A 17224-nucleotide genomic window follows, 5' to 3' on the forward strand; every position below is an offset into this window, starting at 1 on the left:
TAAAATATTCAAAAGAGGTCTTCAAGTTGAAGACCACAAAAGCTGAAGTTAGCCACCTTTCTTTGCAAAGTGTGAACACAAATTGGGATAACCTGCATAAAAGTAGATCCAGTCAGATACAAAGGATAAATATAATTAAACAGCTGCTTTGACAAGAGGAAATATCCAAATGAGATAGGGTGAGGGGAATGGAGAAGCCCTAAGATGTTTGGAGGTCAAAATGGTTGTTAGCTTACAACTAAAATACTTGTAAATGTTTGGTTGGGTCACTGGAAACTAGTAGTACAAGATAGGAGATAGACAGAAAGTAATTGAATATATGCGTAATAGAACAGGAGGCATTGAGCTTGTAGAAACAAAATTAGTATTGGCCTTAACCTAACAGTTTGATCAGTTGTGATAAAGACAGTTCCCCACCACTGCTGGTTGCCAGCTTGCCCACATCAGTTACAGGTGATACATTTGTTTTCCATGACTATGAATTGCGATCATTATAGTCATTGTTTTCCTTTCACACAACTAACTGGAGTCTGATTTTTTTAATACAAAATAGATCACAAGGTATGATTGACTGTGTGCACCAGACTCATTGCATCTTCCATCATTTAGTCTTTGTAAAAGTACTATGAAGGAAGGTGTTAGGGAAAATTGAAGACAGTAAATATTACAGAACTTTTCTTTACATTTAAGAAATTAAAACCCAAGGAATCATTTGCTTTAGATGATTGTATTCAGATAGTTGTTTAAACATTTTCAATTCATCAAATGTAACATTATCCATAGCACCAGTCAAATCTGAAATTATGAGAAGTTTTGCCCTTATGCAGCAATGAACTGTCATTGTCACATTGCAAAGGGAGGTTTATTTATGATGCAAGGAATTAAATACTTTTTTTTTAAATATAAAGAAAGTCACCTGCCTGCTGTTGGAATAGAGAATAATACAAGCACGTCAGGAACTTGTGCACCTTTTGCTATGAGGCGAAATTAAAAAAAAATTGGCTGAGATGCGCAATTTTTCTGTGTGCTTCATGCAGATGGCAAATTGGAAGATTAATTTACCAGAACCGGATACCCTTTACGTAAATTTACATACTTAAACACACAAGATGCAGATTCCAGCCAGTTATTACATCTTACAACCTATTCTTTTCTACAAGTGTAACATTTCTCTCACTGGGATGGAAGGAAAATACTGCAGGGAATCTGCTAGACAGCATTTTAAATAAATTCCTGCATTCTTTTGATTTAGTACAGTATAATAAATACTTCAAATTCAGCAAGAAACAGCCAAAACATTTTTATTTGTTTCTGGCAATATCTGTATTGGAGAATTTTGTTATATGGCCAATTATTGTGAACAAAGTAGAGCATTTAATTTGAATAGAGTCATCTTAACCCTGCAACTTAAAAATAAGCTCTAATTTTAACACAAATACAATCAACACTATCTAGAATTATAAGTTATTTCACATTACAAAACAGAAGCCATTGTTTAGTTTTAAAAAGCATGCATTTTTCTGAACACCATAGACAACGTTAAGACAATTGAATTTTCTAAATCTTAACATTTATATTGCACTTTTTTCTTAATGTAAGTTGTACCTTACTCCCAAATAGTTACAACTAGGGGCAACAGCAACATAGGAAATATTTTGATTCAAAAGCTCCAATACTAAAAATGTGGAGTTGTTGCACCAACAATTTAAAATAAAATGAAAAACAAGTAGCTGTTGATGGATATCTGAAATCCAAAAATTCTGTTAAAACACAAGAGATCAGAAATGTTTTTTCTTCCTCCAGATTGCACCATATTGGCTGAGAACTTTCAACCTAAAATATACCCTATATATTGTTTATAATCAAGTTAATTTTGGAACTACTTAAACATTGAAGATTATGCTTCAACATGCAATTAAGTTTATGTTGTCAAAGGAAGGCAACGAGCCATGATCAGCATACTTTTCAATGTTGCATAAATTCAGGTCAGTGAGGCCAATTTAGAAAGAGCATAGTATTAAAAATTTTAATATCGGACAACTTTGAATGGTTGAAATATCTAAAAAAAAATGAAATGGAACACAACATTTATAGAATAACATAAAATGTGTATGTCAAGCAGGCCCTCATTTTCGTTTGCCTTTTGTGTCTGTTGTTTGGAAAACACTAGAAGCCGACATAAGGTTTTCGATGTACTGTCCAAGAACTTGATTTTCAGATTTCAGTTTTAGATTCTCTTCTTTTACAGCATCTACACGTGCTGACAGCTCTGATAAAACAAAAAATAAATAAATAAATAGTAAAGCTTAACCACTCATTGGAATAAACAGCCCAGAGTCTTAGGATTATACTGTCCGATATTAATTGCATGTTGAAGTTTTTCCAATTCCACCCTGTAAAACTATAACCAAAGGTAATTTTTTTTTTTTTTTTTAAACATTTCAGCTAGAGTGAGAGAGGCAAAAATAAAAGCCCAAAAATGAACTCCTGACAAAGTTTTTCCATTGACATTTTGGGTAATGGCAATGTAGCACAGAAGACTGGAGGACAATGCTCTGAAGAGTTGAAATAAAGCAGAAACAGGCTGTTTAGTGTTCTATGTCCATGCTGACCTATTCATACTCATCCCATTTCCTAGCACTTGGCCCAGAGCCTTCCGAGTGTTGGCGATTCAATGCTCATCTAGCTACTCTTAAATGCTATGAAGATCTCGAACCCCCCCAAATCCCCTCCAAACCTCATCCCTAACCCTATACCCATGTCCACCAACTTCAGTTTTTTTTTATATAAAGAGAAAAATACCTATTTGTCCCCTTCATAATTTTAGATACCTCTATCAGGTCCGCTCTCAGACTCTTGCTACAGGAAAAGCAAATCCTGCCTATCCAAGTCCTCCTCAAAACATAAAATTTCCATCCCAGATAACATTCTGGTCAATCTCCTCTGCACCCTCTCCAGTGCAGTCACATCCCTCCCATAGTGTGGCAACCAGAGGTGTACAAGGAACTCCAGCTACAGTGGAACCAATGTTTCATAAAGTGTACGATAACTTTTCTGTTCTTGCTAATGGAGGAGTGTATCCCATCTACCTTCTTAACTACCTTATCTTCCAGGATTCTTGTATATTTACAATAAGACACCTCTGTTCCTCATTGTATCCCAAGCCCTAATATTCAATGTACAGGTCTACTCTTATTAGACCTACCTAAGTCCATTATCTCATATTTAGCAGAATTAAATTCTGCCTGTCACTACTCTGTTCACTTTGCCAATTGATTAACAACAATCTATAACCTATAATTACCCTCCTCCTATCATCGACAATATGGAGTTTCAGTTTTATGTTACCTGCCAACTTACTCATACCTCCATGTACATATTAAGAGTAAGGGTGCCAGCATTCATCTCTCTAGTATCCACTAACCACAGGCTTCCACTCTCAAGAGCAACCCTCCACCTTTACCCTCTGCTCACTGTACTAAGTCAGTTTTGGATCCAACTTGCCCTGGATTCCATGAGTTGTAATCTTTTGGACAGCTGAATCGTGTACTAAAAACCTTGCACTCAATGTTAGCAACACCAAGGAGCTGACTGTAGACTTCAGGAAGGGAAAACCCAGATGTGTACGATCCAGTGATCACTGGGGGATCATTGGTGGAGAGGGTGAGCAAATTTAAATTCCTGGAGTCATTAGGTAGGAGGACCTTTCCTGGACCCTACACATTAATGGCATCATGAAGAAAGCACATCAGCACTTACTTTACTTCCTCATCAAAAACCTTGTCAAACTTCTACAGATGTGTAGTGCAAAGTTTACTGCCCGGCTACATCATGGTCTTGAATGGAGGTACCAGTACATCTGAGCAGAAAACCCTGCCACATGTAACACTGCCATCAGAGAGCAGGCAGCAATCATCAAGGATCCACACTACTCAAGGTATTCTGTTCTCATTGCTGCCATCATGAAAGAGGTATGGGTGGCACAAGACATACCACCAGGTTCAGAAACAGTTGCTACCCCCTCCACCATCAGATTCCTAACCAACAAACTCAAATCAGAGACTCATTCCAGAACTCTATTTTACACATTATTTTTTCTATATTGCACAGTTTATTTACATTTCTGTGTATGTGTACCTTTTCTTGAGTATAGTTTTTGGCACTACTGACAAAAGGAAAAAGAATCTCAGTGTTTTATGTAATGTCATGCATGAACGCTGGCATCAACTCTGAACATTGGCAATAACTCTCCAAACTCTGAGCAGTTTCCAATACAGGATGTTGAAATCCATACAAACAACTTCAACAGCACATTTTTGCATTGAAATATTCTTCTTTTGTCTGTTTAGCTCCCTTCACTTCCTTTCCAGTCAGTCAGTCCTCTTACATGACTTAAGTTATCAGAGAGGGGATAAAGAGAAATATAAATACCAAGAATCATGTCGAGACTAGACACAAATCTGGAAATAACAAAGTAAAACACAATTTTATACTGAAGAGTCTAGAGGATGAAAAGCATTTTTCACCTGCGGCAGTTAAGACTATTTATTTTACCTTCTAAAGTATGTTGAAGTTCCAAAACTTGATTAATCAATCGTGTCTTCTCTTCCAACTCTACTTGACTCTCAGGGTCAATTACTAACAAAGGAAGATTATACAAAACTTTAGAATCATTGATACAGAATTTTGCAAACAAGAAATCAAATTGGGTTCAAGATAACTACTGACCAACACATCCAAAATTTTAAAATAAATATTGCCATGTCCTTTTCCCCACCTCTTAATTAGAAAGAGATCCATTGATTATTAGGATAATTTCAAAATGAAAGTCAAAACCTTATATTAGACAAAGGCCAGATATATGGAAATTGTAGTCATTGCCAATAATTATTTGTACAGTGGGTGTTCTCAATCAAAACATATTAGTTTGCTTCCTATTAGTTTGTATCCTTCAGTACAGATGAAATTGCCCTGAGAAGGTTAAAATGAAGCATTAATTATTAGGTTGGACTGCCTCAAAAATAATTGAAAGTTTTCTCCTTGACGTTGTGTTCCGGAGAAACAATCATGTCACGATTCAATTACTCGCTGGATTCGAGGACTCACAAGAGAGCAGCTCTTGGTTTCAACGTTACAATGCATATCAAAATGACATGTTGCATGTCTTTCCAAATTTCTCACATAATTGGAACTACCTGCTTTTACTCAATTTAAATTTCCCTGAACACAGCTGAAATTTCAAATTTAATTTGAGAAAGAGCAGAGAAGATCAGATATTGACCGATTCTCTTAATAGTTAAACCACAGCATCAATTTTTGCAGAGAATTGTAACCAGGTACCACTTAAAAGTTCCCAATACATTTTTAGCACAATGAATGACAAAATCTTTCATATTTCAACAGAATGAAAAATAAGCAATACTGTCATCACCATACTCCATCACACACTGAACCTACACCAAACATCAGAGGTCATGTCACAAGTGTCTTTATATTAAGAAGGGTTGTGTAAACATTTTTTCGAAAGACTGCAATACGCAAAGTTTAGATAATTGCTGAAGCAGTTTGCATTGAAAATACATAAAAAATGTTTCAAATTACATTTTTCAATATTTAATAATGGGCTCAATACTAAAATCATAACTTAATGCAGCATCTTGCATTTTATTTTCTAAATGAGAAATGTATTAAGTTGCAATGGAAAAGTTTAAAGATCAGTTTTGTAATGTTCATGGTAACTAAAAGATTGATTCTTAATAATGCCATCTGAAGTGGAAACTAGAGGAAGTGAACATTCTCCCCATGGAAAGGAAAAGTAAAGTGTTTCTCCTGCTTTTCACACCTTTAACAGGCATTTATAATTCATTTACATACATACACACATATAAATAAATAATGTGTGTGTATGTGTGTGTGTGTGTGTGTGTGTGTATATATATTTATATTTTTACATTTTTATATTTTTATTTTTATATTTTTATATTTTTATATATTTATATTTTTATATTTTTACATTTATATATCTTTATATTTATATATTTATATATATGTTTATATATATATATGTATTTATATATAAATATTTTATATCTAGATCTATATAGATCTCTCTCTCTCTCTCTCTATCTATAGAGAGATAGATATATAAAAATATATATCTATATCTAGATATAGATACATCTATATCTAGATAGATACAAAACCTTTCCAAATATTTATGAAATTATTCTTTTGCAAGTACCCTAAAAGGTTCTGATTAAAGGAAACAGAACATCTAAGCTTATAACATTTCCAAATTACCAAACTTAGGTGATTAACTCCTGTCATTTTAATGGAATGTTACAAGTATTCATGAATGATGGACACAAGGCTTACAATGAAGCTGTCCACACCGCATGGTGTGCTGCCTCCCTGGTGCAAGGGTACGAGATATCACAAATCGGGTCCAAAATATTCTGAGAGGAGAGGGAGAGCAGCCTGATGTCTTGGTACATGTGGGTACAAACGACATTGACAAGAAAAGGGAGGAGGTAATGAAAAGGGATTATAGTGAGCTGGGACAAAAGGTGAAAGACAGGAATGCTAGGGTGGTGATCTCGGGATTACTACCTGTTCCAAATGCAAGTGATGAAAAGAATGTAAGGATAAGGAAAATGAACGTGTGGCTGAGGTGCTGGTGTACAAGGCAAGGATTTGGCTTCTTGGATCATTGGGATCTCTTTTGGGGAAGGCATGATCTTTACAAGAGGGACGGGTTGCACATATATCCAAAAGGTGTCAACATTTTGGCAAATATGTTTCGTACAGGAGTGAGGCAAGGTTTAAACTAATTTGGCAGGGGTATGGGAACCAGAGTGATAGGGAAAAGGGTAGGGAAGATAAATTAATGGCCAGGAAAAGTAAAATAGGAAAAGTAATGTTGGGAGGAGAAAGTAAAAAAATCAGATGGTGCAGTGAGTTTTCGGGTCAATGATAGTGTTAATAAAATTACAAAGAAAAATAGTGGGCAGAAAAATCAAAAGAAAAGGTTACAGAAGTCACAAGATATTAAAAGGACAAAGAGCATAAGGGCACTTTATCTGAATGCCCGCAGTATTAGAAATAAGGTTAGTGAACTTGAGGCGCAAATCGGTACCCATGCCTATGATTTGGTAGCCATCACGGAAACATGGCTACAAGGTGACCCTAAATGGGAATAAAACTTTCAAGGGTATCAGGTGGTGCAATGAGATAGACAGGATGGTAAGGGAGGTGGAGTTGCACTCTGAATCAAAGATGAGCTCCAGGCAGTAGTGAGGAATGATATAAGATCTAAAGAGCATAATGTTGAGTCCCTTTGGGTAGAGATAAAGAATAACAAAGGGAAAAAATTATTGGTGGCTGTTATCTATCGCCCACCAAATAACAATAGTTTAGTGGCACAGGAGATAAATAGAGAGATAAGTGAAGCATGCAATAATGATACGGCAGTCGTCATGGGGGACTTTAACTTCCACATAGATTGGAAAAATCAAGTTGGTCGTGGGAGTCTGGAAGAGGACTTCATAGAATGCATCCGCGATAGCTTTCTTGAGCAGCATGTTAAGGAACCCACAAGCGAAAATGCTCTCCAGGATCTAGTGTTGTGCAATGAGATAGGTAGAGTAAATGATGTAATAGTCAGAGACCATCTGGGAAATAGCGATCATAGTATGATTGAATTTCTCATTCAGATGGAAGGGGAAATAGTTAGAACTAAAACTAATATATTATGCTTAAACAGGGGTGACTACCATAGGATGAGGGAGGAATTGGGCAGAGTGGACTGGGAGCATAGGCTAATTGATGAAACAGTGGAAGATTTTCAAAAATATTTTGTAATGCTCAACAAAAATATATTCCGGTCAGGAAAAAGGGCAGCAAAAGAGGGAAAAATCAACCGTGGTTAACAAAGGAAATAAAGAAGAGTATAAAATTGAAGGTGCAGGTGTACAAAGCTGCAAAGAGAAGTGGGAAACTGAAAGATTGGGAAAACTTTAAGAGACAACAAGGGGTTAGAAGGCAGGTAATAAGAAATGGGAAAAAGGATTATGAAAGTAAATTGGCACAAAATATAAAAACAGAAAGCAAAAAATTTTATAAATATATAAAATGGAAGAGGGGGGGGCCAGAGTTAACATAGGACCCTTGGTGGATGAGAAAGGAAAACTGGTAGCAAAAATGAGGAAATGGCCGAGGCATTAAACAAATATTTTGTGCCCAAGTACGGAGTTAAGGATGCGAATGTTGGGGAGGGCCTTGATAAAATAGTTGTTACAAAGGAAGTAGTGATGGAGAAACTAATGGGACTAAAGCCAGACAAATCACCTGGTCCTGATGATATGCATCCAAGGGTTCTGAAGGAAATGGCAGAAGTTATAGTTGATGTGGTCATATACCAAAATTCCTTGGATTCTGGGCAGGTCCCAGCAAACTGGAAGACAGCAAATGTCACGCCACTTTTTAAGAAAGGATGTAGGCAGAAGACTGGAAATTATCGGCCAATTATCGGCCAGACGTCAAGTCTGTGGTTGGAAAAATGCTTGAAGCCATCATTAAAGATGAAATAGTGAAACTTTTGGAACGTAAGGGTTCAATCAGGCAGACGCAGCATGGTTTTAGAAAGGGAAGATCTTGTTTGACAAACTTGTTAGGATTCTTTGGATATAATGGGTGCGGTGGATAGAGAGGAACAGGTTGATGTTGTATATTTGGATTTCCAGAAAGCGTTTGATAAGGTGCCGCACAAGAGACTTCTCAGTAAGTTACAGGAAAGTGGAGTCCGGGGAAGTCTATTGGCCTGGATTGAAAATTGGTTGTCTGACAGGAGGCAGAGAGTTGGGATAAATGGGAGTTTTTCAGGTTGGCAGAGAGTGGTAAGTGGGGTGCCGCAGGGGTCAGTGTTAGGCCCACAACTGTTCATCATTTACATTGATGACTTGGAGGAGGGGACAAAACGTGGTGTAGCCAAGTTTGCAGATGACACCAAATTGAGTGGAAGAGCAAATTGTAATGAGGATGTGGAGAGTCTGCAGAGGGATATAGTTAAGCTGGATGAGTGGGCAAAGGTCTGGCAGATGGAGTACAATGTTAGTAAGTGTGAGGTTATCCACTTTGGCAAGAAAAATAAAAGAGCTGAATATTATTTAAAGGGTGAAAAACTACAGCATGCTGTTGTGCAGAGGGACTTGGGAGTGCTTGTGCATGAATCGCAAAAAGTTAGGTTGCAGGTTCAGCAGGTTATTAAGAAGGCAAATGGAATGTTGGCCTTCATCGCAAGAGGAATTGAATTCAGGAGTAGGGAGGTAATGTTGCAATTGTATAAGGTACTGGAGAGACCGCACCTGGAGTACTGTGTCCAGTTCTGGTCTCCATATTTGAGGAAGGATATACTGGCTTTGGAGACAGTCCAGAGGAGGTTTACTAGGTTGATCCCTGGGATGAAGGGGTTGACTTATGATGAAAGATTAAATCGTGTAGGATTGTATTCGCTCGAGTTCAGAAGAATGAGAGGAGATCTTATAGAAACATATAGGATTATGAAGGGTATGGATAGGATAGATGTAGGAAGGTTTTTTGAGCTGGCCGGGGAAACTAAAACAAGAGGACACAGTCTCAAGATTCGGAGGAGTAGATTTAGGACAGAGATGAGGAAAAATAGTTTTTCCCAGAGAGTAGTGAATGTTTGGAATTCTCTAACCAGGTAAGTGGTTGAGGCTGCCTCATTAAACATATTTAAAATACGGTTAGATAAATTTTTACATGATAGAGGAATTAGGGGATATGGGGAGAAGGCAGGTAGGTGGAGTTAGGTCATAAATTAGATCAACCATGATCGTATTGAATGGTGGAGCAGGCTCGATGGGCCATTTTTGGCCTACTCCTGTTCCTACTTCCTATGTTCCTAATTTAAAATCCAATTTGTCATGATCGCTTTGGTGGTGCCCAGTAGTTGCCAGGAAGTCTGACTCCTACCTGAGCATTGAGTACTGGAACACAAATGCAGTGCTAGGTTTCCCTGGAGAAAATTACCTACAACCTAAGGAATCAATATAGTATGGACCGCCATGTCCCACGCCCTACCCTACCGTCCTAATCCACCCCTCAATCGGCGGGGGAGCAGAGAGGGTCCATCCCATTCTAACCAGGAAAAAGAGAGCCTATGCACTGACTGCCGCAACACGAAAAACCCACAAGCCCCTAAATACAAGTTTCATACCTTTGCTGGGAGTGTTTTGGTTATTGTGTGTAAGTGTAATTAGTTTGGTGCTAAGTGTTCAATGTTGGGGAGGTGGGGGTGCAGGGAAGGAGATAAAAAGAACAAACTCTGAAAAGTTTATGAAATTTACAAATAATGAAATATAAATAATATTGATAATGATATTGACAATTGTTTGGAGTTTGAGTGGAAAAAACTAAAATATTAAAAAAATTATTTATGAATGAACCAAAAAGCCCAAAATCTGCACTTTGTCTCTCTCCCCTCTCCACCCAGCATCTAATCCCAGTCAACTCATTTTTTTTTTTAAATCTCCAGAAACCCTTCGTTTATAACATAACCGTTTCCTTTAGAAACAATCTCCATGGGCAAAAAATACTCTCTTTAAATATATTGTTCTTCTGTACAAACAAGGATGAGGACAAGAATATCTAAGATATTAAAGTGACTAACAGGAACTTACAAAATGAAGATAATTAAAAAAGACTAAATCAGGTAATTTTTTTTTTATATAAAGTTGAGGTCTAGCAAACATTGCTGGTCAGGAAGATGGGAGAATTTTAAAACGTTACTCCTACTTCTGTAGTATCGTTAACAATGTAATGTTCCAGGGTACAGATGCTGCAGACATGATAAGGAGGCATGTAAAAGAAGTTACATTACTGGTTAGTGAGAATGCCCTGCTGCCCTCCGGACACCTTCACAAGTTCATCCGCGAACTCAAGCATAAAAATAGTGCTATCACTATGGTGGGGTTATATTATAGGCTTCCCAATAGCCAGTGAGAGCAACAGATACAAAGGCAGATCCTGAAAGCCCATCACAATCTCAGCCAGAGTAAACATCCAGTCTGCCTAACCCAGTTGTTGTTTTGCACATGACAATTAGATTCCCTCGTGGTCTTCTAGCTCAAATACAAACTCAGTTGGTCTCACTACTCATTCAGTAGTTCCACCACTCAGGAATCAGCCTGGTGAACCTTTACTGCACTCCTCCTATGGCAAGGATTTTTTTTTAAAAAAGATTAGGAGATGAAAAAAAAAATCCCAGTGTGGTCTCAAAATGCTCTATAAATTTAGCAAGACACCCTTGGTCCTATAGTTAAGCCCTCTTGCTAGGATGGTGACCATACAATTTCCCTTCTTAACTGCTTCTATGTAGAAGCTGATTCTGCCCATTTAAACCCGTGCCACCCAAATTAACCAACAGTCCTGTAGGTTTATATTGGAGCAAACCCATACAGACACGAGGAGAAGCGCAAAGTCCTTACAGACAGCGCTGGATTCGAACCAGTCACTGGCGCCTTAATGGCATTTCGCTAACCAATAGAATGGCTTTTTGTTTTAAAACTGAAGTGGATAACCGCACATTTATTCTTGTAATCCTACATCTACCAAATTTTTGTTTCCTCACTTAAATCATCATTTTGTTCCATCATCCAAACTACTGATGTTTATTGTGAAAAGCTGAGGCCACAAAGCACTGACCTCCACAGGACTCACTAATTACTGCCTGGACCCTGAAATTGTCCCATTATTTTCCTGTTCTTGTTTCCCATCCACCAATTTGCAATCCTTACACTAATACAATGTGTTATCCTCATAACATGGAAATTTAGCGATGACCTTCTGAATCTAAATCTCAGTGCATCACATCTCATCGTTTTCTGAGCAATTATTAACCTCAGAAATTATAATAATAAATTATTATTTTCTGATCCCATATTAAGATGCCAGTTGGTGAGCAGACAGAGTCCATTTCCAGGGAAAAGAACAGATTTGATTGTTAAGGAACAAATGTTCTGCCTTGGATCAATGATTATGGTTTTGAACCCCACACTATTTAATTAGAAAAATATCTGTCATTTAGTTCTGAAGCTCAGCAAACAATCTTGACTGAATGATGGGGTCAAAATTTGAGAGGTTAGGATTGTGGAAACAGATGCCGTGGTGGAAATTAAGAGATTTTTAAAAAATTCTAAAGGATTGCTTATCTTTGTAATTTACTAGCTCTGAATACTGTGGAGGCTCAGTTGTTGAGTAAATTTAAAGATAAATATTGAAAGGACTGAACACTAAAGAGAATTACTGAATACACAAACAGCTATAAAGTTGATTTGAAATAGATGATGAATTGAGTATAAGAAAAGACTTGAAGGAATCCATACCCCATTCCGTGTTATTTGTCTTTGATACAGCACAGGGGTCTCGAACAACATTTCTCTCATCCAACGTCACATAGCAATTAATTAGTCATTCACTTACTGTCATTTATCCAATGTTGTGATGCATGACATTCCTGACTGTGCTGTATAGGGACTCTTCAGTAATAAAAATATAAATGCAAATTCGAACAACCCAAGTTTTAACATAAATTCTGGCACCTGATTGTCAGTGTCACCTCAGTGTCAGAAAAGGTAATATTTTGGCACTGAATGCCAAACAGAAACATCTGATTTGATAAGAATTTCTCAGTCTCCTTCTTCTCTATGAGAAGTGAATGGATACAGTAAACATTTCATGAAAGAGAATAACAAGGTGAGAGGAGATAATATTTTGAAAGTAACAAGTTATTGTACATTTTATATCATACCTTCCATCTCATTATTCATTGTAAACGATTCACTCTCAAGATTTGAATCAGAGATTGTTGATCCAGAATCAACTAAAAGGAAATAAAAATCAAAAATTTACTTGACAAATTCAAAAGATCAGCTTATCTAAATGATCTGCCAGCACCTTCCAAAACCATGACCTCTACCACCTGAAATTACAAGGAAACACCTGAAGTCGTACATCATCTCCTCTTGAAATTAGATTGTTCCTTCATTCTTTCTGGCTCCAACTCCTGGAATTTCCCCACCCAATTTCAATATGAGAATACCTTCACCTCACACTACTGTGGTTCTAGGTGGTACCCTTCCAACTACTTTCCAAATGCAAATAGACAATGTCCAAGTTCAGAAAAACAAACAAATGAAAAACTGGTGATTATACCATCGGGTATAGCCAAAAGATACAGGAGGAAAAACCAGGTTTAACCCCATCCTTTGCAAAATTATCAACTTTCAGCAGAAATAATGCTGGAAATGCTTGTTACATACGATTGCCACAGCAGTTAAACTATGCATTTTCAGCTCAGAAAGAATTAACAATGGTTCCCACTCCTGATCAGGATCCAATAACTTCTGCTGGAAAGTGGTCAAGTTTAGAGGCATCAGGTGATGACAGGATTGTTCAGTAATGATATGAATGTCAAAAAGCCTGTCAGCACCATGTTGAAACTATGAAGAATGCCAGCTGAGGAGATAGCTGCTGAACTTAACAGAGTGCTAATTCCTCCTCAAGGGAACGAGATTTAAAATCAACACTTTTCACAATACTGTGACAATTACATTGCTTGTTCATCTAACATAAGAAATCATTAGGTTAGTGAATTCGTTCAGCTGTATGATCGTGGAGAGGAGAGCCTCAAGAACAGCAGAATTAACTATAAATGTTAATTACAAACAAAAAGAAGGCTGTATACGAAGTCTAATATTTCTACGTGGCACAAGAATTCTGCAGTGGCAATAAGTCATGTTGCAGAAATATTACACCAATTTTCTCCACTACAATATTTCAAAATGTTAATGCTATTTCTCTCTCTCTCTCCCCCCCACAGATGCTAAACGACCTGCTATTTCTATTGTCTATTTTTCAAGCAAGTTTGTCATCCATTAAAAAATGTTTATTTTATACCTCTAACAGGAAAAATGCAAGTGTTCAATTTTCTTTCAAAATATCCAATTTCTGTTTACACTGAAACTAATACTCCAAAGAGTTCCCAATCACATCCAAAATCTGTCAGATTCTAAAACATGGGCTCAAGCACAAAAGAAATTTTTTTAAACTACATTATGTGGAAGTTGGCAAACGGCTCCAAAACAACAAGAGAGGCAGTGGGGTGGAATGCAAACAGTGTCAAGAGTTTGAAGCAGAATATTTAAAATTTTGAAGGGACCTGTGACAGAGGTCCACTGAGTTCCCGCTTTTTTTTTGTAGGTCAAATGGCAACTCTGTGGGGAAAATAAAGGGATTAATGTAGGATTTGTACAACACGGCAGCAGGCAGTCAATAGAACAGGGGTCTGGGCGGCTGCAGGAATGCTGGATGTAAATCCACAGACATTCAGCGTTTCTAAAGGCAAAAGAAGATTTTGTGTACATGACATGACAAGGACTGGTGGGCCATTTTCCATGCTGTACCACTCTATGAACCCCACCCCCCCTGAGCACTTGAAAGATTTTGCAGAAAGCTTCCAGCAAAATTGAAAAGTGGCTACCACCATGTCATGTTGCTAGATAGATGAATGCCATGCAACTACCATTCTAGTCGAACTCAGAAGGATATGGAGAGCTGTGGAGAAACACCAAGATTGCAGACGCTGGAATCTTCAGCAAACAATGAGCTCCTGAGGAGCAGGCAGCAACCACGGGTAACGTTTGAGGGTCAGGTCATTTAATATGGACTGCCCTACGGACGCATGTCAATCCGCAGTCATTTGGCACACTGGATCTAAAAATTGGGTCATGATTCACTTCACCCCTATCCGTGACTGATGCCGAAGAATCCCCAATATACTGGGCATCTCGACCAGATCAATTTTACAAGATATCATTTGTACCTCATGCACTCTGTGTTAAATCGAGTTCCATCATATTGGACTGGAAAAAAAGGCATCAGCTGATTCAATTCCTAACTATGCATATAAAAATGTGTTGTGACTCTACCCCAAGCTTTTAACTCACGCCCGTCACCCTGGATTGAGGGGTGGACGGTAGGCATTGAGGGGTGGACGGTAGGCATTGAGGGGTGGACGGTAGGCATTGAGGGGTGGACGGTAGGCATTGAGGGGTGGACGGTAGGCATTGAGGGGTGGACGGTAGGCATTGAGGGGTGGACGGTAGGCATTGAGGGGTGGACGGTAGGCATTGAGGGGTGGACGGTAGGCATTGAGGGGTGGACGGTAGGCATTGAGGGGTGGACGGTAGGCATTGAGGGGTGGACGGTAGGCATTGAGGGGTGGACGGTAGGCATTGAGGGGTGGACGGTAGGCATTGAGGGGTGGACGGTAGGCATTGAGGGGTGGACGGTAGGCATTGAGGGGTGGACGGTAGGCATTGAGGGGTGGACGGTAGGCATTGAGGGGTGGACGGTAGGCATTGAGGGGTGGACGGTAGGCATTGAGGGGTGGACGGTAGGCATTGAGGGGTGGACGGTAGGCATTGAGGGGTGGACGGTAGGCATTGAGGGGTGGACGGTAGGCATTGAGGGGTGGACGGTAGGCATTGAGGGGTGGACGGTAGGCATTGAGGGGTGGACGGTAGGCATTGAGGGGATGCCCAGATTCCAGTGTTGTACACGGACCTGGGCCTTGCATTCCGGTTCACCCACGTCCCCCAGGGGCCTTGCCCCCATCTGGGGCTTCTCCCTCGGTCTGCAGGCTGAGGAAGGCCTTCCTTGCCCAGGGCGCCGCGGGGCGGCCCAAGCGAGGGCTGCGCCTGCCGAAAGCTCCGGGCCAGGAGAGCCGGCGCCTTCCTGCCCCGGGCACTCACCTCCCCACGCCCGCCAACCGATGGATCCGGAGAGGAGCGACGCAAGAGGCGACGAGGCAGCTGGCGAAGACGACGTGCGAAGAGCTGTCGTGAACGAGATGGCCAGCAGAGGGAGAGCCGCCCGAACAGGAAGGCAGGGGACGGGGAGGCCGGCGCACCCCCTCACCCGGACGCACACGGGGCTCCTGCCCAGCACGAGCTCAGCAGGCACCGTGGGCACCGCCACAACCATTTCACAGGAAACGGAACGTGCACCCCGTCGATCTTGATCACAAGCTCAAAACTCGTCTGCAAGTTAACTCAAAGTTGGAAATAAAGTCACGATCGGACCGCGCCGAAAAGTAAACTTTTCCTGACGTTTGCAGATGTCGCCAATAATCTCTCCAAGTGTAATAGACGGACCCAAATATTATTATTAATGAACACCGCTTCCCAATTATGGGGTCAATGACACAGAACGTCTGAATGGGAATTTATACAGAGGGGGAGCATACTTTGAGGTTACAAAAGCATCTGGCTGGAAACTATTTTTGTATTTTTCCCCCTACAACACCTGCTCTCATTTGATTCTCGGCACAACTCCAAGTCATAAAAGTCCTGAGTGCCCCATTTCAACTCCCAGAAGTTATGAATGTGGAGAGTAATTGAAAACAATGAGCAAAACTTGTCCATTTCCCTTGTACTTTGAGTTACTGGTTATTCATTAACTCGACTTTACCTGCATCATCAACCAAAGGAATGGTTATGAAGGTGCCGTCCTCTTCTGGGCTTCCAGTCTCATCCATGATATTCTTCCCAAGTGCGACCAGACAGCGTCTAGTTGATTATCCACCAGACCGGAGCCCGAAGCGACCTGCTGGAGGTCCGCCGGCCCAAATTCATCCCAAGAGGATGCTCAGTGCTGAATAATTGAAACTGTACCTGGTACCTGATCTGCTCTTCCGCAAACTGACTCAAGGTTCAAACTGCATGGCTTGAGAGCTAAACAACAACAACTCCGTACTTTAAACATGTAGACCCCGCCTTTCGCTTCTGGATTGGATTATAATTGGTTCAGGTCATTGAAAGACTCCTTTCTGGGCGGTGTTGTTCATTCAAAAACTATGATTTTTGGTAAACAAAGTTAAAATGTGAGCACTAGGAGTAGAATTTGCATTGAAATAACACTGGATGAAAAACTAACCAGTCCAAATGTCATTTTATCCTCCTCTGGAGCAAAATACTCCTCAACGAAACACAAACTATTCTTTTTCAGTTGAAGGTTATGGGCGGTGGGCTGAACCAGCATTTAATTAATTTCTCCCTCTCATTGCCCTTGAAAGAGGAGTGGGTGAATGCTGCCGAACTCCTGCCGTCCTGCAGGTGTGGGTCTTACCGACCTCACGCGTCGG

At 39.6% G+C, this 17224-nt stretch overlaps 1 protein-coding gene across 6 annotated transcripts; it reads right to left on the minus strand.

Moving 5' to 3' along the window:
• Positions 1-1284: 1284 nt before the first annotated feature.
• On the minus strand, positions 1285-16805 carry LOC138757658 (short coiled-coil protein). Of its 6 annotated transcripts, XM_069925337.1 has the most exons (5): positions 15834-15850; positions 14903-14942; positions 12830-12901; positions 4555-4638; positions 1285-2269 (listed from the first exon to the last, which is right to left on the minus strand). In XM_069925337.1, exons 3-5 carry the CDS (start codon positions 12846-12848, stop codon positions 2127-2129), a joined length of 246 nt encoding a protein of 81 aa, XP_069781438.1. In that variant the 5' UTR covers positions 12849-12901; positions 14903-14942; positions 15834-15850; the 3' UTR covers positions 1285-2126. The 6 variants fall into 6 exon arrangements, with proteins under 6 accessions (XP_069781438.1, XP_069781435.1, XP_069781433.1 ...); XM_069925334.1 differs by lacking the exons at positions 14903-14942; positions 15834-15850 and adding an exon at positions 16552-16805; XM_069925332.1 differs by lacking the exon at positions 14903-14942 and having other exon boundaries at positions 15834-16080.
• Between the last annotated feature and the right edge of the window lie 419 nt (positions 16806-17224).

The sequence above is a fragment of the Narcine bancroftii genome, chromosome 3, assembly GCF_036971445.1.
Source record: "Narcine bancroftii isolate sNarBan1 chromosome 3, sNarBan1.hap1, whole genome shotgun sequence".
NCBI lineage: Eukaryota > Metazoa > Chordata > Chondrichthyes > Torpediniformes > Narcinidae > Narcine > Narcine bancroftii.